Source organism: Salvelinus fontinalis, chromosome 11, assembly GCF_029448725.1.
Source record: "Salvelinus fontinalis isolate EN_2023a chromosome 11, ASM2944872v1, whole genome shotgun sequence".
NCBI classification, from domain to species: domain Eukaryota; kingdom Metazoa; phylum Chordata; class Actinopteri; order Salmoniformes; family Salmonidae; genus Salvelinus; species Salvelinus fontinalis.
The window spans coordinates 31,661,404-31,687,694 of record NC_074675.1 but is presented as its reverse complement, the minus strand read 5'-3'; the positions used below and the strand labels follow the sequence as shown (position 1 = coordinate 31,687,694).

The following is a 26,291-nucleotide window of genomic DNA, read 5'->3' as shown; positions in this document are numbered from 1 at the left end:
GATTTCCAGGTGTTTGATGCCATTCCATTTGCTCCGTTCTGGACAGTATTATGAGCCGTTCCCCTCTCAGCAGCCTCAACTGTATCTAATAGACAGCAATGCAGTTGGGAGTTTTGAATACTGCAACTAGTATTTGCATACAGTCACCTTGTCAGAGAGAGATTTACACGGTTATCAACGCGTCACGCCAGGGTAAGCCTTCACGAAACACAGCCATCACTTTTTGTTGTTCTAAAATTCCCTCAGGAGGCTGAAGAAATTTGGCTTGGCACCTTAAACCCTGACAAACTTTTACAGGTGCACAATTGAGAGCATCCTCTCGGGCTGTATCACCACCTGGTACGGAATCTCTCACCAATGCAGAGGGTGGTACGATCTGCCCAACGCATCACCGGGAGCAAACTACCTGCCCTCCAGGACACCTTCAGCACCCGATGTCACAGGAAGGCCAAAAAGACAATCAAGCACAACAACCACCCGATCCACTGCCTCTTCACCCAGCTGTCATCCAGAAGGCGAGGTCATTACAAGTGCATCAAAGCTGGGATCGAGAGACTGAAAAACAGCTTTTATCTCAAGGCCATCAGACTGTTAATTACTATTAAATAGCCATCTCTGGCACATTAGAGGCTGCTGCCCTTTAATAATGGAACAGTGCTCTCTAATAATGTTGACATATTTTGCATTACTCATCTCATATGTATATACTGTATTCTATCCTATTCTACTGTATCTTAGTCTATGCCGCTCAGACATTACTCGCCCAAATATTTATATATTCTTCATTCCATTCCTTTACTTTAGATCTGTGTGTATTGTTGTGAAATTGTTAGATATTACTGTTAGACATTACTGCACTGTTAGAGCTAGAAACACAAGCATTTCGCTACACCAGCAGTAACATCTGCTAAACACGTGTATGTGACAAATAAAATTAGATTTGATTGTTTTGATTGTTTTTCTCCGTTGTTGATGTGATTGTAACCCAGTAGCTAGTAGTGGTGACCTGGAATAACCTAAACTTTCTGTGACCACACCTTAGCACAGGTGGCTATTGAATTGTTTGTCTACCTTCGATAGCTGCGTTTCTGATTCTCTTCCCTTTTCCAGAAGAGTGCGCTTTACTTTCCCTCGTGCATTTAAAATAATTGGATTGGGGCAAGATTGGCTGAAGGGAGTTTCCACCACTTTCCTCCCACCAGTACATTCCTTATTATGCTGAAACAAGCCACATTTTTTATATGCTATAAGCCCAGTAAATAAAGCTGTTTTCAACATTTTCAACTTTAAACCCACGAGTGCCTGGACCGTGGATTCTTCAAACTATATCCCACTGTTATTTTTAATCGATGATTCCCCCATATAAGAGCAACGGTGGAGTTATAATTGTTTTCATGCCTGTAGCGCTCCGGACACATTATCTCAAGCTGACGTAGCCCTGTAACTTTCTCCGCTATTGCCACTCTCTCAGCTGAAATGGACATGGGTGTTTATCTAACACGAAGTAAGTAGGTGCCCTTGTGTGTGGCACTCTGGCTCATACGAGTGGAGATCATATTTACTGGAAGACAGGCAAGCTAAGTTAAGCTTACGCACATTCAAAAAGAGAAGTCCTGCGTTTCATGAACAATATAACGTATACAGTATGTAGACTGCATTCCGAAAATACATTTTCTAATGGGCACAATGTCTATAATTACAAAATAGGTATTGAACATGACACATATCAAGTCTTTATTTATGATTACAATAGTACTGTAGATTAAAATATTTGACATTGGAGATATACATATATGACATTTATGGGGCGGCAGGGTAGCCTAGTGGTTAGAGCGTTGGACTAATAACCGGAAGGTTGCAAGCTCAAATCCCCGAGCTGACAAGGTACAAATCTGTCGTTCTGCCCCTGAACAGGCAGTTAACCCACTGTTCCTAGGCCGTCATTGAAAATAAGAATTTGTTCTTAACTGACTTGCCTAGTTAAATAAAGGTAAGAAAAATATATATATATTTGAGTTGCCAATGACACCATAGTGAAAACCAAAGATGGAGAAAACACATAGTGTCCTTGAGAAGAAATATTTGTATTTATTATTTTTCAGTTTAGAGAAGAGATGTTAGGGGTGGTTTCCCGGACACAGATTTAAACTCCATTGAGAATGCTTTTTAGTCCAGGACTAGGATTAATATGTGTCTGGAACATCATCCCAATATGTTTGCAAGTTACCACAGTATAAACATAAAAACATTTAATTTATTTTGCTATAATAATACATCTCACAATATCATAAACTATTCATTTTTACAGATGATAAAAGTTACTATGTAGTGATGGACCATTGTGAGGGCGGGAAATCTCGCACAGAAGATCAAAGATGTGAAGGAGACAGGGAACCCATTCTTGGAAGAACAGGTTTCTGAACAAATAACCTATTGGTTGCGTTCCAGGCCCGACTACATTGCAGAAGTTGCATTGAATCAACCAATGGTTGCATGCCAAGTCATCGACTGTACAGTTGGGCATCAGATTGCTGTATCATATCTTAGCTGATATGTTCACCTATCCAGGCGTTGTGAGATCTGGCAGGCGTCTGCAATGTAGTCAGCCTGGAACAAAGCTATTTATATTCATGACTGCATCAAAACTATTTTGTTTCAGGCTAAACATAAATTATGCACTGGAATTCTTCCCACGTCCTGGACTGGCTTGTTGAGATCTGCATGGCCCTGAAGCATGTACACGACCAGGGCCTTCTTCACAGAGACCTGAGACCACAGGTACACACTGGTCTGCTAAGTGGTTTTCAACCCTCTCCTCAGGGACCCCTAGCCATTCCACGTTTTGATCCCAGAACTGCATTATGAAACGTCTGGGGATCACTGAGGAAAGGTTTGAAAAATAATAATGAACTGGCAGATTTATTTAAATGTTGTACATATTATCTTCTTGAAAAAATAAGTGTTAATTAAAGGTCCAATGCAGCCATTTTTTTCTCAATATCAAATAATTTCTAGATAACAATTAAGCACCTTACTTTGATGGTTTTCAATTTAAATGATCAAAAAGAAACAAAAATTGCTTCTAAGCATAAAGCTATTTCTCAAGCAAGAATGGTGCCAGTACTATCTGGAAGTGGTCTGAGTGAGCAGGGGGAAACTGAAAACTAACTGTTATTGGCAGAGAGGTTTGGAACTCTCTTTATTATTGGTCTATGATGTCACCAGACAGGCCAAAACTCCATCCCACCAAAACAGGCTGAAATTTCAGGCAGTCTTTTCAAACAGCTCTTACACAAAAAGGGCATTCTCATAATTTTCAGAATTTCACAGGATTATTCCAATGTCATAGTGTGGAAATATATAGAAAACACAGGGGAAATAAATTTTTTGACTGCACTGGGCCTTTAATGAAAGTTTTGGGCCTTTAATGAAAGTTTTAGCTTTTAGGTGGGACAATTAACTGTTATTTGATGTGATATAAATAGTTCATTTCTTGTTTCTCTCACTCAACTAAACATATATTTTTTCTACACTGAATATATTCATCACTAAATTTTGGACACTTTGTTTGGGACATTTCGGAAGACTCAATGAAAAGCATGGTACTTTTTTGATATTAATAAACTGGTCAAAATGTATTTTAATGTTTAGAGTTACATCCTGTATGATGACTGTGTACTAATGTGTTTCTTTCCTGCCAGTGCTACCGGTTCTTCAGAGGATGGAGCAGTGGCTTATTTAGGCCCAGAGATTCTGAGAGGGGGACTTTATGAAACCAAAAGGTAAATTCAAAATTACAACAAACAAAAATATATTAAAGGGGAACTTCAATCCTGTGACGTCATATGGTTGACGAAAGCGAAGACTCAATTTCTAATAGTGTTAGACATTTGCCTTCAATGTGAAATTACGATGGATAATGATTTATCAATGTACTTTGTTTCCTTTTCAGTGATATTTGGTCCTTGGGATGTGTGCTGTGTGAGTTGTGCATGCTTCAGTGTGCAGTAAGTAACACTTCTGACCTCCATGTTTGCCTCCTGATAATGCAAAATGTGGTGTAATATTAACCAGTCTTTCTTGACAGTTCGTTGCAGCAAGCACAATCAAGCTCATCCCCCAAATATTGGTAGGTTCTTACCCATCTCTCCCAGAGAGCTTCTCATCTGAGCTCCGCGACCTCCTGTGTGACATCTTCCAACAAGACCCGACCATTAGGCCTTCAGCTGGTGACATCATGGCAAACCCTTCATTATCAGTTTCCTCACAAAAAAGGTTTGTTATAAAAGATCATATGATCAATTCATATAATTTGTTTGTTCATTGATTAATTAATCCATAAGTTCATTCATTCAATCAAATTATCTGTATAAATAAATGTTCTATAGAGTGAGAACTGTGGAGGAACTCCAGATCACCTTGGACAAGTTGAGAACTCTGGCAGACGGCTTGGAGAGTATGCACAAAGGCACCACCATAGGCAGTCTGACGGGAGGTGTTATTGGGGCAGCTGGAGGAATCACCTCTATAGTGGGGCTCATCCTGGCTCCCTTCACTCTGGGCAACTCCCTGATCGTCACTGGGGTTGGTATTGGGGTGGCTGTCGCTGGTGGAGCCACAGCAGGAGTATCAAACATCACCAACATGGTCAATCAGTCCACCGACCGCCTAGCCATGAAGAACATCATCAAGGAGTTCCAGGAGAAGATGAACTCTGTGGTGACATCTCTACAAGACATCATTGAGGGTTTGGAGACACAGGCCAAGTGGCTCTTTTAACATAGGAAATTACCATTTCAACGCAAATGCTGGGGCGAGGTTTGGGAGGGGTCTGGGGTGCATACCTCCGGGTGGCCACCATTGGCAATGTGGTTGCCCAAACTGGCAGGGAAGTTCGTGTGGCAGAGGTGGCCACAGGAATATTTTCCGCTTTTTTTGTAGCGGTTGATATCTTCTTCATTGCCATGGATGCCAAAGAGATCCACAACATCCGACAGGCAAAGGTGAACAGCCGGGTGATACCAGTAAGTTAGTAGTGATGGACACAGACTCCACCACTGAGCTGAACCCTGCATGTGAAGAACCAAAGGCTGAGGTCAAGTCAGAGACCATGAAGTTCATCCAGACGATCAGACAGACAGCTGAACAGCTACATGAGTGCCTGGACAAACTGTGTGACATCATCTCATTCATTCCTAACATAGAGGATTGTTACTTAGACAACTGAGACTACTCAGTTGTATTTAATTTTTTTATTTCACCTTTATTTAACCAGGTAGGCCAGTTGAGAACAAGTTATCATTTACACCTGCGACCTGGCCAAGATAAAGCAAAGCAGTGCGACACAAACAACAACAGAGTTACACATGGAATAAACAAACATGCAGTCAATAATACAATAGAAAAAGTATATATACAGTGTGTGCAAATGAGGTAGGATTACATTTACATTTACATTTAAGTCATTTAGCAGACGCTCTTATCCAGAGCGACTTACAAATTGGTGCATTCACCTTATGACATCCAGTGGAACAACCACTTTACAATAGTGCATCTAACTCTTTTAAGGGGGGGGGGGGTTAGAAGGATTACTTTATCCTATCCTAGGTATTCCTTAAAGAGGTGGGGTTTCAGGTATCTCCGGAAGGTGGTGATTGACTCCGCTGACCTGGCGTCGTGAGGGAGTTTGTTCCACCATTGGGGTGCCAGAGCAGCGAACAGTTTTGACTGGGATGAGCGGGAACTGTACTTCCTCAGAGGTAGGGAGGCGAGCAGGCCAGAGGTGGATGAACGCAGTGCCCTTGTTTGGGTGTAGGGCCTGATCAGAGCCTGAAGGTACGGAGGTGCCGTTCCCCTCACAGCTCCGTAGGCAAGCACCATGGTCTTGTAGCGGATGCGAGCTTCAACTGGAAGCCAGTGGAGAGAGCGGAGGAGCGGGGTGACGTGAGAGAACTTGGGAAAGTTGAACACCAGACGGGCTGCGGCGTTCTGGATGAGTTGTAGGGGTTTAATGGCACAGGCAGGGAGCCCAGCCAACAGCGAGTTGCAGTAATCCAGACGGGAGATGACAAGTGCCTGGATTAGGACCTGCGCCGCTTCCTGCGTGAGGCAGGGTCGTACTCTGCGAATGTTGTAGAGCATGAACCTACAGGAACGGGTCACCGCCTTGATGTTAGTTGAGAACGACAGGGTGTTGTCCAGGATCACGCCAAGGTTCTTAGCACTCTGGGAGGAGGACACAATGGAGTTGTCAACCGTGATGGCGAGATCATGGAACGGGCAGTCCTTCCCCGGGAGGAAGAGCAGCTCCGTCTTGCCGAGGTTCAGCTTGAGGTGGTGATCCGTCATCCACACTGATATGTCTGCCAGACATGCAGAGATGCGATTCACCACCTGGTTATCAGAGGGGGGAAAGGAGAAGATTAATTGTGTGTCGTCTGCATAGCAATGATAGGAGAGACCATGTGAGGATATGACAGAGCCAAGTGACTTGGTGTATAGCGAGAATAGGAGAGGGCCTAGAACAGAGCCCTGGGGGACACCAGTGGTGAGAGCACGTGGTGCGGAGACAGATTCTCGCCACGCCACCTGGTAGGAGCGACCTGTCAGGTAGGACGCAATCCAAGCGTGGGCCGCGCCGGAGATGCCCAGCTCGGAGAGGGTGGAGAGGAGGATCTGATGGTTCACAGTATCAAAGGCAGCCGATAGGTCTAGAAGGATGAGAGCAGAGGAGAGAGAGTTAGCTTTAGCAGTGCGGAGCGCCTCCGTGACACAGAGAAGAGCAGTCTCAGTTGAATGACTAGTCTTGAAACCTGACTGATTTGGATCAAGAAGGTCATTCTGAGAGAGATAGCAGGAGAGCTGGCCAAGGACGGCACGTTCAAGAGTTTTGGAGAGAAAAGAAAGAAGGGATACTGGTCTGTAGTTGTTGACATCGGAGGGATCGAGTGTAGGTTTTTTCAGAAGGGGTGCAACTCTCGCTCTCTTGAAGACGGAAGGGACGTAGCCAGCGGTCAAGGATGAGTTGATGAGCGAGATGAGGTAAGGGAGAAGGTCTCCGGAAATGGTCTGGAGAAGAGAGGAGGGGATAGGGTCAAGCGGGCAGGTTGTTGGGCGGCCGGCCGTCACAAGACGCGAGATTTCATCTGGAGAGAGAGGGGAGAAAGAGGTCAAAGCACAGGGTGGGGCAGTGTGAGCAGAACCAGCGGTGTCGTTTGACTTAGCAAACGAGGATCGGATGTCGTCGACCTTCTTTTCAAAATGGTTGACGAAGTCATCAGCAGAGAGGGAGGAGGGGGGAGGAGGGGGAGGAGGATTCAGGAGGGAGGAGAAGGTGGCAAAGAGCTTCCTAGGGTTAGAGGCAGATGCTTGGAATTTAGAGTGGTAGAAATTGGCTTTAGCAGCAGAGACAGAAGAGGAGAATGTAGAGAGGAGGGAGTGAAAGGATGCCAGGTCCGCAGGGAGGCGAGTTTTCCTCCATTTCCGCTCGGCTGCCCGGAGCCCTGTTCTGTGAGCTCGCAATGAGTCGTCGAGCCACGGAGCAGGAGGGGAGGACCGAGCCGGCCTGGAGGATAGGGGACATAGAGAGTCAAAGGATGCAGAAAGGGAGGAGAGGAGGGTTGAGGAGGCAGAATCAGGAGATAGGTTGGAGAAGGTTTGAGCAGATGGAAGAGATGATAGGATGGAAGAGGAGAGAGTAGCGGGGGAGAGAGAGCGAAGGTTGGGACGGCGCGATACCATCCGAGTAGGGGCAGTGTGGGAAGTGTTGGATGAGAGCGAGAGGGAAAAGGATACAAGGTAGTGGTCGGAGACTTGGAGGGGAGTTGCAATGAGATTAGTGGAAGAACAGCATCTAGTAAAGATGAGGTCAAGCGTATTGCCTGCCTTGTGAGTAGGGGGGGAAGGTGAGAGGGTGAGGTCAAAAGAGGAGAGGAGTGGAAAGAAGGAGGCAGAGAGGAATGAGTCAAAGGTAGACATGGGGAGGTTAAAGTCACCCAGAACTGTGAGAGGTGAGCCATCCTCAGGAAAGGAACTTATCAGGGCGTCAAGCTCATTGATGAACTCTCCAAGGGAACCTGGAGGGCGATAAATGATAAGGATGTTAAGCTTGAAAGGGCTGGTAACTGTGACAGCATGGAATTCAAAGGAGGCGATAGACAGATGGGTCAGGGGAGAAAGAGAGAATGTCCACTTGGGAGAGATGAGGATCCCAGTGCCACCACCCCGCTGACCAGAAGCTCTCGGGGTGTGCGAGAACACGTGGGCAGACGAGGAGAGAGCAGTAGGAGTAGTAGTGTTATCAGTGGTAATCCATGTTTCCGTCAGTGCCAAGAAGTCGAGGGACTGGAGGGAAGCATAGGCTGAGATGAACTCTGCCTTGTTGGCCGCAGATCGGCAGTTCCAGAGGCTGCCTGAGACCTGGAACTCCACGTGGGTCGTGCGCGCAGGGACCACCAGGTTAGAGTAGCAGCGGCCACGCGGTGTGAAGCGTTTGTATGGTCTGTGCAGAGAGGAGAGAACAGGGATAGACAGACACATAGTTGGCAGGCTACAGAAGAGGCTACGCTAATGCAAAGGAGATTGGAATGACAAGTGGACTACACGTCTCGAATGTTCAGAAAGTTAAGCTTACAAAAAATCTTATTGACTAAAATGATATAGTACTGCTGGCTGGTGAAATAGGCTAGCTAGCAGTGGCTGCGTTGTTGACTTTGTTTGAAAGTGTAGCTGGCTAGGTAACCTCTAACTGGCTAGGTAACCTCGACAATTACTCTAGACTACACAATTATCTTGGATACAAAGACGGCTATGTAGCCAGCTAAGATCAAACAAATCAAACTGTTGTACTGTAATGAAATGAAATGTTATACTACCTGTGGAGCAAAGCGGAATGCAACTACTCGCTCCAACCCGGAAGTGCGTATCGTAGAGGGAGAGGCAATAGAAGTGTTGTTTCTTGTATTATTGTCTTTTGTGTCTTTAGAGGACTGCTTCACCTTAATGTCCCTTTTCCCCCCTTTCCCTTTTCTTCTGTCCTTATTTTGTCCCACTTTGTCCCTTCTTTGTCCCTTCTTCTCTTCTGCCAACTAGACACTCCTTGTTAGCTAGCTAGCTTCTTCCAGGAATGTCCCTAGCAACTGCCTAGCAACAGGTAAACAACTTAGCTAGCTAAGAAAACGATATAATTTTATGAAAAAATTGTTACTTTTTCAAAAGCCTTTCTTCTTTGTTTGCTGCTTGTTTGGTCTCCTATTCAGTTTGCAGTTTTCTTTTGATTTTTTTCGATGTACTTTACTCTTAAAAAAACCCATTTAAATTTCAATATTTGTAGGAGCTCATCTTTTCAGCTGCTGCTGCTTAATTTGGATAAGGATAATTAGGATAAGGGAGGTAAGGCAATAAATAGGCCATAGTGGCAAAATAATTACAATATAGCAATTAAACACTGGAGTGATAGATGTGCAGAAGATGAGTGTGCAAGTAGAGATACTGGGTGCAAATAAGCAAAATAAATACAATAAATAGCAGTATGGGAGATGAGGTAGTTGGATGGGCTATTTACAGATGGGCTATGTACAGGTGCAGTGATCTGTGAGCTGCTCTGACAGCTGGTGCTTAAAGTTAGTGAGGGAGATATGAGTCTCCAGCTTCAGTTATTTTTGCAGTTCGTTCTAGTCATTGGCAGCAGAAAACTGGAAGGCGGCCAAACTAGGAATTGGCTTTGGGCATGACCAGTGAGATATATCTGCTGGAGCGCGGGCTACGGGTGGGTGCTGCTATGGTGACCAGTGAGCTGAGATAAGGCGGGGCTTTACCTAGCAACGACTTATAGACGACCTGGAGCCAGTGGGTTTGGCGACGAATATGAAGCCAGCCAACGAGAGCATACAGCTTGCAGTGGTGGGTAGTGTATGGGGCTTTGGTGACAAAATGGATGGCACTGTGATAGACTGTATTGATTGTAAAAGATGCAGAAACAGGAAATAGAACAGAAACACAGGTATTGGCAGTCTGACTGACACCCTGATAGGCCCACAGATTGTAATCATGAGCAAATTCCTTTATACATTCTCAAATGCTTGCACAAATCAGCTATAGTAGGTAGTAGAGACCTAAGTGTTTATCCCAGACAGCTCTGCTACTGAGCTTGTTCCTAGGTAGTTACTGTCAACATGATTTGATCTGTATGTTATATATATATATAGTATTGCACGTTGAATCAATTTGAAACTTTGCTTAAACAACCTGCATTAAAATCAGTTTACTTGTCACGTTCCTGACCTATTTATGTTAGTTGTTATGTGTGTTAGTTGGTCAGGATGTGAGGTTGGGTGGGCATTCTATGTTTTCTGTTTCTGTGTTGGTTTTGGGTTGCCTGGTATGGCTCTTAATTAGAGGCAGGTGTTTGGCGTTCCTCTAATTAAGAGTCATATTTAGGTAGGCGTTGTCACAGTGTTCGTTGTGGGTGATTGTCTCCTGTGTCTGTGTTATGTCTTACACCATACGGGATTGTTTCGGTTGTTCGTTTCGTTTCGATGTAGTATGTTTCCTGTCCGTAAGTGTTACGTGTTAGTTATGTAAGTTTATGTTCAGGTTTCGTCTACGTCGTTTTCTTGTTTTGTATTTTTGAAAGTGTTTTGTTTTTTCGTGTTGCCATCAGCGTTATAAATAAAAAGATGGCTTATTTCCCTCAAGCTGCATTTTGGTCTGAAGATCCTTCTCTCCTCACCTCGTCCGAGGATGAGGAGAGAGACAGCCGTTACAGAATCACCCACCACGCTAAGACCAAGCGGCAAGGGAAAACTAAACGGAGTAAGGGACAGGAGAGAAAGGAGCAATGGACATGGGACGATGTATTGGACGGAAAGGGTTGCTACACTTGGGAGGAGATCCTGGCTGGTAGGGATCGCCTCCCATGGGAACAGGTGGAGGCACTGAGGAGAGCAGAGGCTACCGGGGAGAGGAACCGGAGCTATGAGGGAACGCGTCTGGCACGGAAGCCCAAAAAGCCCGTAAGTAATTCCCAAAAATTTCTTGGGGGGGGGCTAGGAGGTAGTGGGCCAAGGGCAGGTAGGAGACCTGCGCCCACTTCCCAGGCTTACCGTGGAGAGCGGGAGTACGGGCAGGCGCCGTGTTACGCAGTAGAGCGCACGGTGTCTCCTGTACGAGTGCATAGCCCAGTGCGGGTTATTCCACCTCCCCGCACTGGTAGGGCTAGATTGGGTATTGAGCCAGGTGTCATGAGGCCGGCTCAACGCGTCTGGTCTCCAGTGCGTCTCCTCGGGCCGGCATACATGGCACCTGCCTTACGCATGGTTTCCCCGGTTCGCCTACATAGCCCGGTGCGGGTTATTCCACCTCCCCGCACTGGTCGGGCAACCGGGAGTATTCAACCAGGTAAGGTTGGGCAGGCTCAATGCTCAAGAGTGCCAGTACGCCTCCACGGTCCGGTATTTCCGGCGCCACCTCCCCGCCCCAGCCTAGTACCTACAGTGCCTACACTACGCACTAGGCTACCAGTGCGTCTCCTGAGCCCAGTTCCTCCTCCACGCACTCTCTCTGTAGTGCGTGTATCCAGTTCGGTGCCTCCAGTTCCGGCACCACGCACAAAGCCTCCTGTGCGTCTCCAGAGCCCTGAACACACTGTATATTCTCCCCCTACTAATCCTGATGTGCTTGTCCTCAGCCCGGTGTCACCAGTGCCGGTACCTCGCATCAGGGATAGAGTAGGCTTTGAGAGTACAGTGTGCCCTGTCCCTGCTCCCCGCACTAGTAGGAAGGTGCTTATCCTTAGCCCGGTGCCTCCAGTTCCGGCACCACGCACCAGGTCTACAGTGCGCCGTATCCGGCCAGAGCCATCCGTCTCCCCAGCGCCATCTGAGCCATCCGTCTCCCCAGCGCCATCTGAGCCATCCGTCTCCCCAGCGCCATCTGAGCCATCCGTCTCCCCAGCGCCGTCTGAGCCATCCGTCTGCCAGGAGCCTGCAAAGCCGCCCGTCTGCCATGAGCCTGCAAAGCCGCCCGTCTGCCATGAGCCTACAGAGCCATCCGCCAGACAGGAGCCGCTAGAGCCGTCAGCCAGACAGGAGCCGCTAGAGCCGTCAGCCAGACAGGATCTGCCAGAGCCGCCAACCAGACAGGATCTGCCAGAGCCGCCAACCAGACAGGATCTGCCAGAGCCGCCAACCAGACAGGATCTGCCAGAGCCGCCAACCAGACAGGATCTGCCAGAGCCGCCAACCAGACAGGATCTGCCAGAGCCGTCAGCCTGCCATGAGCAGCCAGAGCCGTCAGCCTGCCATGAGCGTCGAGAGCCGTCAGCCTGCCATGAGCGTCGAGAGCCGTCAGCCAGCCATGAGCGTCGAGAGCCGTCAGCCAGCCATGAGCGTCGAGAGCCGTCAGCCAGCCATGAGCGTCGAGAGCCGTCAGCCAGCCATGAGCGTCGAGAGCCGTCAGCCAGCCATGAGCGTCGAGAGCCGTCAGCCTGCCATGAGCGTCCAGATTCGTCAGTCAGCCATGAGCTGCCCTTCAGCCTGAAACGGCTAGATACCCAGAACTGCCCATCAGTCCAGAGCTGTCTCTCTGTCCGGAGCTGCCTTTCAGTCCGGAGTTGCCCCTCTATCATTATCTCCCTCTCTATCTTGATCTACCTCTATATTCTTATCTATCCCTCTGTCTTGATCTATCTCTCTGTCCCGGTGCTGTCCTTATTAGTGATGTTATTAAGAGGATTTTGTGGGGGTAAAAAGAGGGTGGACATTCTTAGAGGGAGGAAGCTAGGATGGATTATGGTGGGGTGGGGACCTCGCCCGGAGCCTGAGCCACCTCCGTGGTTAGATGCCCACCCAGACCCTCCCCTAGACTTTGTGCTGGTGCGTACGGAGTTCGCACCTTATGGGGGGGGTAATGTCACGTTCCTGACCTATTTATGTTAGTTGTTATGTGTGTTAGTTGGTCAGGATGTGAGGTTGGGTGGGCATTCTATGTTTTCTGTTTCTGTGTTGGTTTTGGGTTGCCTGGTATGGCTCTTAATTAGAGGCAGGTGTTTGGCGTTCCTCTAATTAAGAGTCATATTTAGGTAGGCGTTGTCACAGTGTTCGTTGTGGGTGATTGTCTCCTGTGTCTGTGTTATGTCTTACACCATACGGGATTGTTTCGGTTGTTCGTTTCGTTTCGATGTAGTATGTTTCCTGTCCGTAAGTGTTACGTGTTAGTTATGTAAGTTTATGTTCAGGTTTCGTCTACGTCGTTTTCTTGTTTTGTATTTTTGAAAGTGTTTTGTTTTTTCGTGTTGCCATCAGCGTTATAAATAAAAAGATGGCTTATTTCCCTCAAGCTGCATTTTGGTCTGAAGATCCTTCTCTCCTCACCTCGTCCGAGGATGAGGAGAGAGACAGCCGTTACATTACTAAACTCTTGTTAATCACATCCTTGCATTGTTGAAGAAAACTTACGAATTAAATCACACTGCCAGATTACAATGAGTTTTACTGTATTTTTTGCACAGACTATTTTACTCCATAAAAGTATCTCCCGAGATGTACTGTATACAGCTATTTCTGTAAACTCTTTTTCTATTCAGTATCCCCTGTCCCTTACCCTCAATGTGTCTTCTCAGTTCCTCCAGTAGGGTTCGCTGTTGTTCCACTCTGAACTCTGTGGTGTTGATCCTCAATGTCAAATCTTGAAGCTTCCTCATTTATTTAGGCAGATCATATTTCATATTGCGCAACAGCTGATGAAACAAAAAATGGGATCAGTGTTGTTATTTCCTGTCTACACAGGACCTTCTAATCAGCAGATTTGCATGGGCAAGAGTTTTGGTTTTCCGTTGTGAAATCACCATACAGTAAATTTGTTAATAGACCAATAAAAAAAGTTGTTGGTTCGAATCCCTGAGCCAACAAGGTGTCAATGTAACCTTTACCCCAATTGCTCCTATAAGTTGCTCTGGATAAGAGTTTATGCTAAATGACTAAACATGTAAATGTTAAATAACAAAGGCAGTTTCAAACCTATCAACCACTAACAGCTAGTTTTCAGTTTTCCTCTCCCAACTCAGACCACTAAAAAAGCAATTTTTTCCCCACTTTAATGGACATCTATTACAGTAAAGCACTTAATTGTTCGGCCTACTGGTCAGTGATGATGGCACTTTAAAATGTAGACAGGTGAAAATACAGTGCACATTTCACCTTTATGCTCAGTCTCCATCCTCTCCATCAGGCTCTCACTGGTGCTCAGTCTCTATCCGGCTCTCACTGGTGCTCAGTCTGCTCTCCATAGCTGTCAGCTGTGCTACTTGAGCTATGACAAGACATACGACATTCTGTATGTTGATTATCATTCTGAACTTAATATATTCACAAAAATAAGTGATTGTTCAAAAGATTTAGATTACATTTGTTCTCTCTGTGTAGGAGAGCAACATTCACCTCCATGTTCCTCAGCCTTTCCACTTGGCTCTCTGCAGCTGACAGTCTGGTCTCCAGGGTTGTGAGCTGTGCTGCTTGATCAAACAACAGTATCATGTGACATTTTCTTTGTTAGCAGCTGATTCCCAAGTTTCAAGAGGAAGTTCACGCATTTATACATGTGGCCTTTTTTCACTCTTTCTGTGCTTCTAGTTAATCCCCCTAAAAGTTTTTGTTCATATTTTGTTACAGAGAAAATTGTTTGTCACATTTTGCTGATTCTTCACTTGCCATTGACTCCAATGCATTATCAAAATGTGTCTAAAGCATGTTATAAAACACTCCAAACCAACTGAAATTACATCAGAATCTCTGTCTGGATAATGTCTCTGCACAAAAAAAAAATCACAGTGAATGATGCTGTTTATAACAAAATTATGCAAATATGGTATTAAGGGACAGTGGAACATTTGCTTTTTAAATTGAGTGCAGAGACATTATCCAGACAGAGATTCTGATGTAATATTAGTTGGGTTGGAGTGTTTTATAACATGTTTTAGACACATTTTAATAATGTATTGTAGTCTATGGCAAGTGATGACTCTGTAACTAAACAAAATATACAAATCATTTTAAAAACAGTTTGGGGGAACAACTACAAGCACAAAATGTGTGAAAATAAGGCCACATATAAAAATGGCCAAACTTCTGCTTTAAGTTCAAAACTTTATTGCCCATTCTTGTTAGGAATGGACATTTGTCTTCGGCTTACAGGCATCTGTCTCAAAAACAAACACATTATCAATCTGAACCCTTGAAAACATGATATAGAAATTAATTTGTTTAAACATTGGATTTTGATTACTTTCAGTTGCATGTAGGAGTCAACAACAGCCTCCATATTTTTCAGTTCCTCCAACTGTTCTCTGTAGCTGTCAGTCGGGCCTTCATGGCTCTTAGTTCCATCAGAAGGTTACACATGTCTGGCTGGCAGCTACTGACTGTCTTGGCTCGGGCTGGTGCTTGGATCTGAGAAGAACTTCAGTCTCTACGCCCTGTGCCTGTTCAGGCCGAATCTGTACCGTGATGTCATTCAGGTTGATTTCTCCAGCATCTTCACTGAGCGTTTGAGTCCCAGACAGACACGGCAGCACCAGGGTCTGAGTCAGTCGTTCATTCTACAACTTGTACGTAAGTAGTATCAAAATTCACACAAATCCTCTCGGCTATCTGGGTAGCTCGTTGTGCTGTCTCTTGCCTTTATATACCTTCCCATGTGAAACATTACACACTGTTACAGTGTCGTTAGGACGCAGGGAAAAAAGGAGACATGTTCAAGGACTCCATGAAAAAATAAAATAAAATGGAACTATTCAAACAGAGTATTCTTAGGCAGCATGGATATTGTCATTTAGCTTGATGCTTTTATGCAGTGTCTTACAGAACAATTTGTGACTCCAATGGGAATTGAACTCACGACTCTGAAGTCTTACCGACTGAGCCACACAGGACCACATGTAACGATCGATGTTGGAAGGATGGTCGGACCAAGATGCAGCGTGGGGTAGGTTAATAATTTTTATTTATGATAACCGGTACAAAACAAGAAAGCGTAACAAACGAAACGTACAGCTTTGTAGGGCTAAAAAAGCAACAATACAAAATCAAGATCCCACACACAACAGGTGGAAAAAAGGCTGCCTAAATATGATCCCCAATCAGAGACAACGATAGACAGCTGCCTCTGATTGGGAACCATACCAGGCCAACATAGAAATACACAAACTAGAGTACCTGCCCTAGTCACACCCTGACCTAACCAAAATAGAGAATAAAAAGGCTCTCTAAGGTCAGGGCGTGACACCACATGGGTAATGTGTACACGGTTAATGTGTACTCATGTGTATAATGTCCATTTTCCAGGATACAGGTGCAACACAAACAAGTACCGGATACTAACAGGCTGCTAAATATGAACGTTTTTGAAATATATCTGTTGTTTGTACTTCAACAGGGTTTACCAGTGTGTATTTGGGCATGAAAAATGCTACCATCAGGCCAAAAGACAGATTTGGTGAATTGTACACTTTTTTTTTCTTTTTATGAACTGATCTTTATTATTTTACCATGAAGAAACGTTGATGTATAATGTTTCATATCAGTCAATGTCTTATTAATATAATTCTATACAATCACTATGCACCTTCATGTATGAATAGATTGAAAATGATCATTTTGCAGTTGCTTACTATTTTAATGCGATTTGTTTCATGAAAATAATATACAGATCAAATCCATCCCGACAGTTATGATATAAAATTAATAATTTCAGAAGTAGAGGTGTCTGTGACATAGATATTGATCTGTACCACTTAGTTATCATAACTGAGTTGTACAAGCCATGTCTTAAGGATGAAAGTGAGTTTCTGGCTGTCAAACAGGACATCTGCCCATACCGGTGTATTACAGAGAAGTTCAATATTAAAGTATGAGTGGATCTGTTGTTTATGCATCTCGTACAATCACTGAGTAGGTCAGTCGTCTAAGTAACAGTCCTCTATCTTAGGAATGAACGAGATGACGTCACTCAGTTCGTCCAGGCTCTCCTGTAGCCGTTCAGCTGTCTGTCTGATCGTCTGGATGAACTTCATGGTCTCTGACTTGACCTCAGCCTTTGGTTCTTCACATGCAGGGTTCAGCTCAGTGGTGGAGTCTGTGTCCATCACTTCTAACTTACTGGTATCACCAGACTGTTCATTCACCTTTGCCTGTCGGATGTTGTGGATCTCTCTGGCATCCATGGCGATGAAGAAAATATCAACAGCTACAAAAAAAGCGGAAAATATTCCTGTCGCCACCTCTGCCACACGCACTGCCCTGGCACTTTGGGCTGCCACCTTGCCAATATTGGCCACCTGGAGTACTCTGAAGAGCTCTATTGTGCCCGCAAGGCCTTTCCCAGCCCTCACCCCAGCACTAACAGCGGCCTCTACATTGAAACCGGCACTTTCTATCTTAGAAGAGCTACTTTGCATGAGTGTCTCCAAACCCTCAGCAATGTTTTGTAGAGATGTGACCACAGAGTTCATCTTCTCCTGGAACTCCTTGATGATGTTCTTGATGGCTAGGCGGTCGGTGGACTGATTGACCATGTTGGTGATGTTTGATACTCCTGCTGTGGCTCCACCAGCGACAGCCACCCCAATACCAACCCCAGTGACGATCAGGGAGGCGCCCAGAGTGAAGGGAGCCAGGATGAGCCCCACTATAGAGGTGATTCCTCCAGCTGCCCCAATAACACCTCCCGTCAGACTGCCTATGGTGGTGCCTTTGTGCATACTCTCCAAGCCGTCTGCCAGAGTTCTCAGCTTGTCCAAGGTGATCTGGAGTTCCGCCACAGTTTTCTCACTCTATAGAAATGCATGAATACATTTAGAGTAATGAATGAATGGAAATGTAGACGGTTGGATGGATCAACATACATATTGAACAATTGATTGATTGATTGCAATTGCATAGCAAACCTTTTTTGTGATGAAACTGATAATGAAGGGTTTTGCCATGATGTCACCAGCTGAAGGCCTAATGGTCGGGTCTTGTTGGAAGATGTCACACAGGAGGTCGCGGAGCTCAGATGAGAACCTCTCTGGGAGAGATGGGTAAGAACCTCCCAATATTTGGGGGATGAGCTTGACTGTGTTCTCTGCAGTGAACTGTGAAGAAAGAACTGTCTATGATCACCCAATATCCTTTAGCTAGGTGGTGGACAGGCAAAATAGAACGCATTCAATATGTGTCGGAATAATTGGATGTCGATTGACCCTTCAAGTCAAAATTTTGCAACCCGAGTTTACACGTTTTGATATATGATCTATTAACTTTTCAGCTGAAAAGTGATTATACAGAGCAATCTTACAATCTTAATAATTTGTATAAAATACAGGTAGTGAGTTTAACTTTGTCAATGTTAGCTATCTTAAGCTAGCAGGGTAGATGCTATTATCTCATTAGTTGATGAATTATTCCTACTTTAAAACCAATTGACTACAGTCAACTTCACCAACTGGAAAATGTGAAATAACAGCGAGCATTTAAATGCAGGATTACTTACTGCACCCTGAAGCATACACATCTCATACAGCACACACCCCAAGGACCAAATATCACTGCAAATGATGGAAAATAAATAGATTAATTATCATGTAATTCTCATTATTTTACACTGCATAACCCTCATGCTTATTTTTTAACACTTATAACCCCATTATAATGCCTTCATAGATATGTCATAAACATATCCAGTGGTAACAGTGTGTGTGTGTGTGGGGGGGGGGGGGGGGTGGGGGGGGGGTTAACAGCCATGACAGCTGATCTCTGCAAATGCAAATGTCAACTATTTTTACATTTTCATATATGTCTTAGTCCTCTTATTGGCTTGGCTTACCTAACATACAGTATGGCTTGTGACATCACTTTGACATATTTTATGTCATTTTATGATACCATATCATAGGCCTTGTGACAGAAGGTTCAGTAAATACAGTAAATGACTGATTATCCACCCCTCAAATGTTTTGTTAGCTTCAGTGATTTCATTCTCACCCCACTATACCTTCAACATTTTGGGTAATTACTAACTATTTAATCAAATCAAAAAAATTCAGAAATATATTTTTAAATATACATCTTAAATATGTTCTACCTTTTGGTGTCATACGTTCCACCAGTCAGAATCTCTGGGCCTAAATAACCCACCATTCCATCCTCGTTGGTAGCCCTGAAAAATACTAAAATACTCATTTATGTCATCAAAAATGCTCAACTATTAATGTATTTAACTATTAATATATGTTGTGTAAATTCATCATGAGCCACATACTTTTCGTTGACACTTCCAAACGCTCCCAAACGAAGTGTTTCAAATTCTGTGAGGAGTATGCTCTAGTATAGATAATAAAATACCAGTTGAGGTGTTAAGCAACAGTTTATGACATTCCATTATTTCATTTAGGCACTGACATGAATCATATCATAAATTGTTGCAATAATCTCTATTTGTATTGCTGTGAAGTCAACAATCCCCCACAAATCATAACGTGCAGTTGATTGTTTAAGAAGGCTTTACATGTGTAGGCAGTCACTGTAAATACGAAATTGTTCTTAACTGACTTGCCTAGTTAAATAAAGGTTACATTTGAATAGCTTTACATAAAACCTGACATTTTATCAACCCTCCTTTTTCTTTAAATCTTTTTCCAGCCTATTTATAAACTAATAGTCTTTACAAGATGTTTTATTAGCAGTACCTGGGGTCTCAGTTCTCTGTGAAGAAGGCCCTGGTCATGTACATGCTTCAGGGCCATGCAGATCTCGACAAACCAGTCCATAATCTGTGAAGGTATCAAAGTAATGTATATTTAGTCTAACATTATAACAGTTGTGATGTGGATTCTTCTAGTCATTACTTCAGTTACCTTCTCATAGTACTCTTCTGTAGGGTTAGTCATCTGCTCTTGTATCTTCTGAGAGAGCTTTCCCTTTGCACAATGGTCTGTCACTATATAGTAGCAGTTATCCTCTGTGAAAATGTATTAGTGGTTTGTGTGAATACTACTTGAGAATGTGTGAATACTCGCGAAACATATTAATACTGTAGTAGTTCACTTGTTGAAGTTGCTGATACTGTATTACCTTGTAATTCCAATACAATGTCTCTGAAACAAATGAAATACATTGAAATACAAATATAACGACAACGATAATGATGTAGTTACCTAAAAATGAGTTTTTGTAGCTTACAATGTGGGGATGACTAATCTGTCTGAGGCTTTCAACCTCTGAGACAATTTCTCCAGCACTGGAGTCCAGAACAGCTGTCTGTCAAAACAAATTATACGTGACTTATTGAAAGATATAGGCATGTTAATTATTTAGTTTATCTTTATGAATACCTGTCATTATCAGTCATTATTGTTGCATCTGCAGAGTTGCCTATATGTCACGCCCTGGCCTTTGTATTCTTTGTTTTCTTTATTATTTTAGTTAGGTCAGGGTGTGACATGGGTAATGTTTGTGTTTTTGTTTCGTTTTGGGTGGTTATATGGAAAAGGGGGGTGTTGGGTTTAGAGTATGGGTTTGTGTTGAGTGAGTGTTTCTAGGTATGTCTATGGTTGAGTGAATGTTCTAGGTATGTCTATGGCTGCTTGAGTGGTTCTCAATTAGAGACAGATGTCTTTCATTTGTCTCTGATTGGGAGCCATATTTTAGGCGGTCATAGGCATCAGGTTTTTGTTGGGTCATTGACTTAGTCGGTGTCTTAGTCTGTGTCTGTGTCTGTGTCTAGGTTGCATGTTTGCATGTTTGCATTTCGTTCGGTTCTAGCTTCACGGTCGTCTATTTGTTGTTTTGCTTCGTTCGTTTTTCTCCTAAATAAAGAGAAGATGTTTTTTTTTACATGCTGCGCCTTGGTCCTCTCTCTCTCCCATGGTCAATCGTGACAGAATGACCCGACCATTCAGGACCAAGCAGCGTGAAAGGAGGGAGCCAGAGCCCGTTGTGCAGATACTGGAGGTGAGCAATGGGAAGGATATAGAGACTGTTAAGGATTTATTGAGGAGTTTGGAGGAGAGTGAAAAGAGGGAGCTGCTGTGTTGGTGCGTGAGGCACGACATCCACCTGACAGAGCGTGTGCGGGATGTGATGTTACCTGAGTCAGCTCTTCATGCTCGTCCTGAGTTGCGTGCTAACCGTCTGGGAATGACAGTTCCACGAACCAGGCCTCCTGTGTGCATTCCTAGTCCTACACCTCCTGTAACACCTTCCCGTCCCAGCCCGGTACCACCAGTTCCGGCACCACGCCCCAGGATTCCAGGGTGTGGGAAGGATACAGAAACTGTTAAGGATTTATTGAGGAGTTTGGAGGAGAGTGAAAAGAGGGAGCTGCTGTGTTGGTACGTGAGGCACGACATCCACCCGACAGAGTGTGTGCGGGATGTGATGTTACCTGAGTCAGCTCTTCATGCTCGTCCTGAGTTGCGTGCTACCCGTCTGGGAATGACAGTTCCACGAACCAGGCCTCCTGTGTGCATTCCTAGTCCTACACCTCCTGTAACACCTTCCCGTCCCAGCCCGGTACCACCAGTTCTGGCACCACGCCCCAGGATTCCAGGGTGTCTCCAGAGCCCTGTTCGCATTGTTGCTTCTCCCCGCACTCGCCCTGAGGTGCGTGTCCTCATTCCGGTACCACCTGTGCCGGAACCACGCACTAGGCCTATAGTGCGCTTTGAGAGCCCAGTGTGTCCTGTTGCTGCTCCCCGCACTAGCCCTGAGATGTGTGGCCCCAGCCCGGTACCACCAGTTCCGGCACCACGCACTAGGCCTAATGTGCGTATCCAGGGTCCAGTATGCCCTGTTCCTTCTCCCCGCACTAGCCTTCAGGTGCGTGTCCCTAGCCCGGTACCACCAGTTCCGGCACCACGCACCAGGCCTATAGTGCGTCTCAGCCGGCCAGAGCTGCCAGTCTGCCCCGAGTCGTCAGAGCTGCCAGTCTGCCCCGAGTCGTCAGAGCTGCCAGTCTGCCCCGAGTCGTCAGAGCTGCCAGTCTGCCCCGAGTCGTCAGAGCTGCCAGTCTGCCCCGAGTCGTCAGAGCTGCCAGTCTGCCCCGAGTCGTCAGAGCTGCCAGTCTGCCCCGAGTCGTCAGAGCTGCCAGTCTGCCCCGAGTCGTCAGAGCTGCCAGTCTACCCATCGCCATCTGAGCCATCCGTCTACCCGGCGCCATCTGAGCCATCCGTCTACCCGGCGCCATCTGAGCCATCCGTCTACCCGGCGCCATCTGAGCCATCCGTCTACCCGGCGCCATCTGAGCCATCCGTCTACCCGGCGCCATCTGAGCCATCCGTCTACCCGGCGCCATCTGAGCCATCCGTCTACCCAGTGCCATGTGAGTCATCCGTCTACCCAGTGCCATGTGAGTCATCCGGCTACCCGGCGCCATCTGAGCCATCCGTCTACCCGGCGCCATCTGAGCTATCCGTCTGCCCAGCGCCTTCTGAGCCATCTGTCTGTCCCGAGCCATTAGAGCCGTCCATCAGTCAGGAGCTGCCAGAGCCGCCAGCCAGTCAGGAGCTGCCAGAGCCGCCAGCCAGTCAGGAGCTGCCAGAGACGCCAGCCAGTCAGGAGCTGCCAGAGACGCCAGCCAGTCAGGAGCTGCCAGAGACGCCAGCCAGTCAGGAGCTGCCAGAGACGCCAGCCAGTCAGGAGCTGCCAGAGACGCCAGCCAGTCAGGAGCTGCCCTACAGTCATGAGCTGCCCTACAGTCATGAGCTGCCCTACAGTCATGAGCTGCCCTACAGTCATGAGCTGCCCTACAGTCATGAGCTGCCACCCAGTCATGAGCTGCCACCCAGTCATGAGCTGCCACCCAGTCCGGACCTGCCGGAGTCCCTCAGCCCGGACCTGCCGGAGTCCCTCAGCCCGGACCTGCCGGAGTCCCTCAGCCCGGACCTGCCGGAGTCCCTCAGCCCGGACCTGCCGGAGTCCCTCAGCCCGGACCTGCCGGAGTCCCTCAGCCCGGACCTGCCGGAGTCCCTCAGCCCGGACCTGCCGGAGTCCCTCAGCCCGGACCTGCCGGAGTCCCTCAGCCCGGACCTGCCGGAGTCCCTACGCCCGGACCTGCCGGAGTCCCAACGCCCGGACCTGCCGGAGTCCCAACGCCCGGACCTGCCGGAGTCCCAACGCCCGGACCTGCCGGAGTCCCAACGCCCGGACCTGCCGGAGTCCCTACGCCCGGACCTGCCGGAGTCCCTACGCCCGGGCCTGCCGGAGTCCCTACGCCCGGGCCTGCCGGAGTCCCTACGCCCGGGCCTGCCGGAGTCCCTACGCCCGGGCCTGCCGGAGTCCCTACGCCCGGGCCTGCCGGAGTCCCAACGCCCGGACCTGCCGGAGTCCCAACGCCCGGACCTGCCGGAGTCCCAACGCCCGGACCTGCCGGAGTCCCAACGCCCGGACCTGCCGGAGTCCCTCAGCCATGACCAGCCAGAGTCGTCCCCCAGCCATGAGCAGCCAGAGTCGTCCGCCAGCCATGAGCAGCCAGAGTCGTCCGCCAGCCATGAGCAGCCAGAGTCGTCCGCCAGCCATGAGCAGCCAGAGTCGTCCGCCAGCCATGAGCAGCCAGAGTCGTCCGCCAGCCATGAGCAGCCAGAGCCTTCCGCCAGCCATGAGCAGCCAGAGCCTTCCGCCAGCCATGAGCAGCCAGAGCCTTCCGCCAGCCCGGATCAGCCAGAGCCTTCCACTAGCCCGGATCAGCCGGATCCGTCAGCCAACCATGAGTCATCCAGCCAGGATCCGTTCCTCAGTCCGGAGCTGCCGTCCCTCAGTCCGGAGCTGCCGTCCCTCAGTCCGGAGCTGCCGTCCCTCAGTCCGGAGCTGCCGTCCCTCAGTCCGGAGCTGCCGTCCCTCAGTCCGGAGCTGCCGTCCCTCAGTCCGGAGCTGCCGTCCCTCAGTCCGGAGCTGCCGTCCCTCAGTCCGGAGCTGCCCCTTATCCTGGTGCTGCCCCTTATCCTGGTGCTGCCCTTTAGTCCGGTGCTGCCTCTTAGTCCGGTGCTGCTCCTTAGTCCGGTGCTGCTCCTTAGTCCGGTGCTGCCCCTTAGTCCGGTGCTGCCCCTTAATCCAGTGGGGTTAAGGTGGAGGATGGCCATTGGGAGGAGGCTACGGAGGCGGGTAGTGACTATGGTGGGGTGGGGACCCCGACCAGTGCCGGAGCCGCCACCGTGGAAGGAAGCTCACCCAGACCCTCCCCTAGACTGTGTGCTGGTGCGCCCGGAGTTCGCACCTTAAGGGGGGGGGGGTTATGTCACGCCCTGGCCTTTGTATTCTTTGTTTTCTTTATTATTTTAGTTAGGTCAGGGTGTGACATGGGTAATGTTTGTGTTTTTGTTTCGTTTTGGGTGGTTATATGGAAAAGGGGGGTGTTGGGTTTAGAGTATGGGTTTGTGTTGAGTGAGTGTTTCTAGGTATGTCTATGGTTGAGTGAATGTTCTAGGTATGTCTATGGCTGCCTGAGTGGTTCTCAATTAGAGACAGATGTCTTTCATTTGTCTCTGATTGGGAGCCATATTTTAGGCGGTCATAGGCATCAGGTTTTTGTTGGGTCATTTACTTAGTCGGTGTCTTAGTCTGTGTCTAGGTCTGTGTCTAGGTTGCATGTTTGCATTTCGTTCGGTTCTAGCTTCACGGTCGTCTATTTGTTGTTTTGCTTCGTTCGTTTTTCTCCTAAATAAAGAGAAGATGTTTTTTTTTACATGCTGCGCCTTGGTCCTCTCTCTCTCCCATGGTCAATCGTGACACTATAATTGAAAACCAATTATGTATCCTATCCCTCTGTGATCATTCCAAAAAAACTCAAATATGTAATAAATTCAGAAATAACAAATAGTTCTCACTTACCCCATTCAATTTGATCTCTTTAACGACAAACTGGTCACCATGTTCGTCAGTAGCGATGACACCATTCTCTACCTCCTTCTGGGTAGTGTATCCTTTCTTCTCAAGGACACTCTGTGTTTTCCCCATCTTTAAATTTCACTGGAATCTGTGTTTCACTCATGTCAATTAGCAATGCAATATTATTTGAAAATCAATCAAATTGCAATTTACACTAAGTGTACAAAACATTAGGAACACCTTCCTAATAATGAGTTGCATCCCCTTTTGCCCTCAGGACAGCCTGAATGTGTCTTGGCATGGACTCTAGAAGGTGTTGAAAGTGATCCACAGGGATGCTGGCCTATGTTGCCTCCAATGCTTCCCACAGTTGTGTCAAGATGACTGGATGTCTTTTGGGTGGGGGACCATTCTTGATACACAGGGGAAGCTGTTGAGTGTGAAAAACCCAGCAGCGTTGCAGTTCTTGACACACTCAAACCGATGCACCTACTACCATACCCCGTTCAAAGGCACTTCTTTGGTCTTTGGTCTTTGGTCTTCCCATTCACCCCCTGAATGGCACGCATACACAATCCATGTCTCAATTGTCTCAAGGCTTAAAAATCCTTCTTTAAGCTGTCTCTTTCCCTTCATCTACACTGACTGAAGTGGTTTAAAAAGTGACATCAGTAAGGGATCATAGCTTTCACCTGGATTCACCTGGTCAGTCTGTCATGGAAAGTACAGGTGTTCCTAAAAAATTTGTACACTCAGTGTATAAACACATTTGCGTTTGCGGTAATACAAACATACCAGTAAGGTGTATATGTTATATGTGTATATGTTATTTACACAGGCTTACCTTTGCTTGTCTGTCTGCTGGTTGTGCTGTTGCTTTACCTAATCTATGATTTGAACAGGAGTTCCAGTCTTATATGCAGGGCTCCTCTGCTTCCGTGGCGTGATCAAACTAACCCAACCACACCCATATCCGCATTACATGTTCAGCAATGCTGGATCAACTATCAACCATTGTGTCAGCTGGGAGGGACTATAGAGAAGTTTGGGCTAAACTAAAGCATTCAGATCATGTGATTTACAAGAACTCATAAATGCCTTGAGGCTGAAGTGAAAGCATTCACAAGTTCAAGTGTCGAAACGAGCTGTATACTGTCGTCAACATGCGTATTATCAGTTGAACAGGGTGAAATAATTCTGTTTTCCTTTTTGGCACACTGCTAAAAAATAATTTACAAATTCATATTAAAAAGTCAACAGATTTGAGAAAACGGTTTAACATACTGTACATGCATCAGTTTGCTATTTTTTTTCAATCTTGTCTTTCAGTAAAACAGTTTGCTAGCTGCTTGGCTCTGCTTACTAGCTGGCAGGTGTGGTAGAGTAGTATTGCTTTGGGAATTGTCTTTGGTTAAAGATTAATAGGAATTCAAAGGT

At 46.5% G+C, this 26,291-nt stretch overlaps 1 protein-coding gene and 1 pseudogene across 1 annotated transcript; one reads left to right on the top strand and one right to left on the bottom strand.

Moving 5' to 3' along the window:
* Positions 1 to 4,377: 4,377 nt before the first annotated feature.
* LOC129864711 (apolipoprotein L3-like) lies at positions 4,378 to 5,562 on the top strand (annotated as a pseudogene).
* A 10,417-nt stretch (positions 5,563 to 15,979) lies between these two features.
* LOC129865536 (serine/threonine-protein kinase PLK4-like) lies at positions 15,980 to 25,832 on the bottom strand. The gene is made up of 10 exons (XM_055938401.1): positions 25,699 to 25,832; positions 24,858 to 25,002; positions 20,189 to 20,291; positions 19,889 to 19,992; positions 19,721 to 19,804; positions 19,294 to 19,355; positions 19,117 to 19,191; positions 18,526 to 18,580; positions 17,939 to 18,127; positions 15,980 to 17,824 (listed from the first exon to the last, which is right to left on the bottom strand). The coding sequence occupies exons 2-10, from the start codon at positions 24,981 to 24,983 to the stop codon at positions 16,949 to 16,951; spliced, it is 1,674 nt and encodes a 557-aa protein (XP_055794376.1). The 5' UTR covers positions 24,984 to 25,002; positions 25,699 to 25,832; the 3' UTR covers positions 15,980 to 16,948.
* Positions 25,833 to 26,291: the final 459 nt, after the last annotated feature.

Coding starts and splice junctions, on each gene's coding strand:
- LOC129865536 (XM_055938401.1), bottom strand. CDS start 24,983: ATGGGGAAAACACAGAGTGTCCTTGAGAAGAAAGGATACACTACCCAG. Junction 19,356..19,720: donor ACAGAGAACTGAGACCCCAG/GTACTGCTAATA, acceptor TATCTATACTAG/AGCATACTCCTCACAGAATT. Junction 18,581..19,116: donor GGAACGTATGACACCAAAAG/GTAGAACATATT, acceptor CATCATTTGCAG/TGATATTTGGTCCTTGGGGT.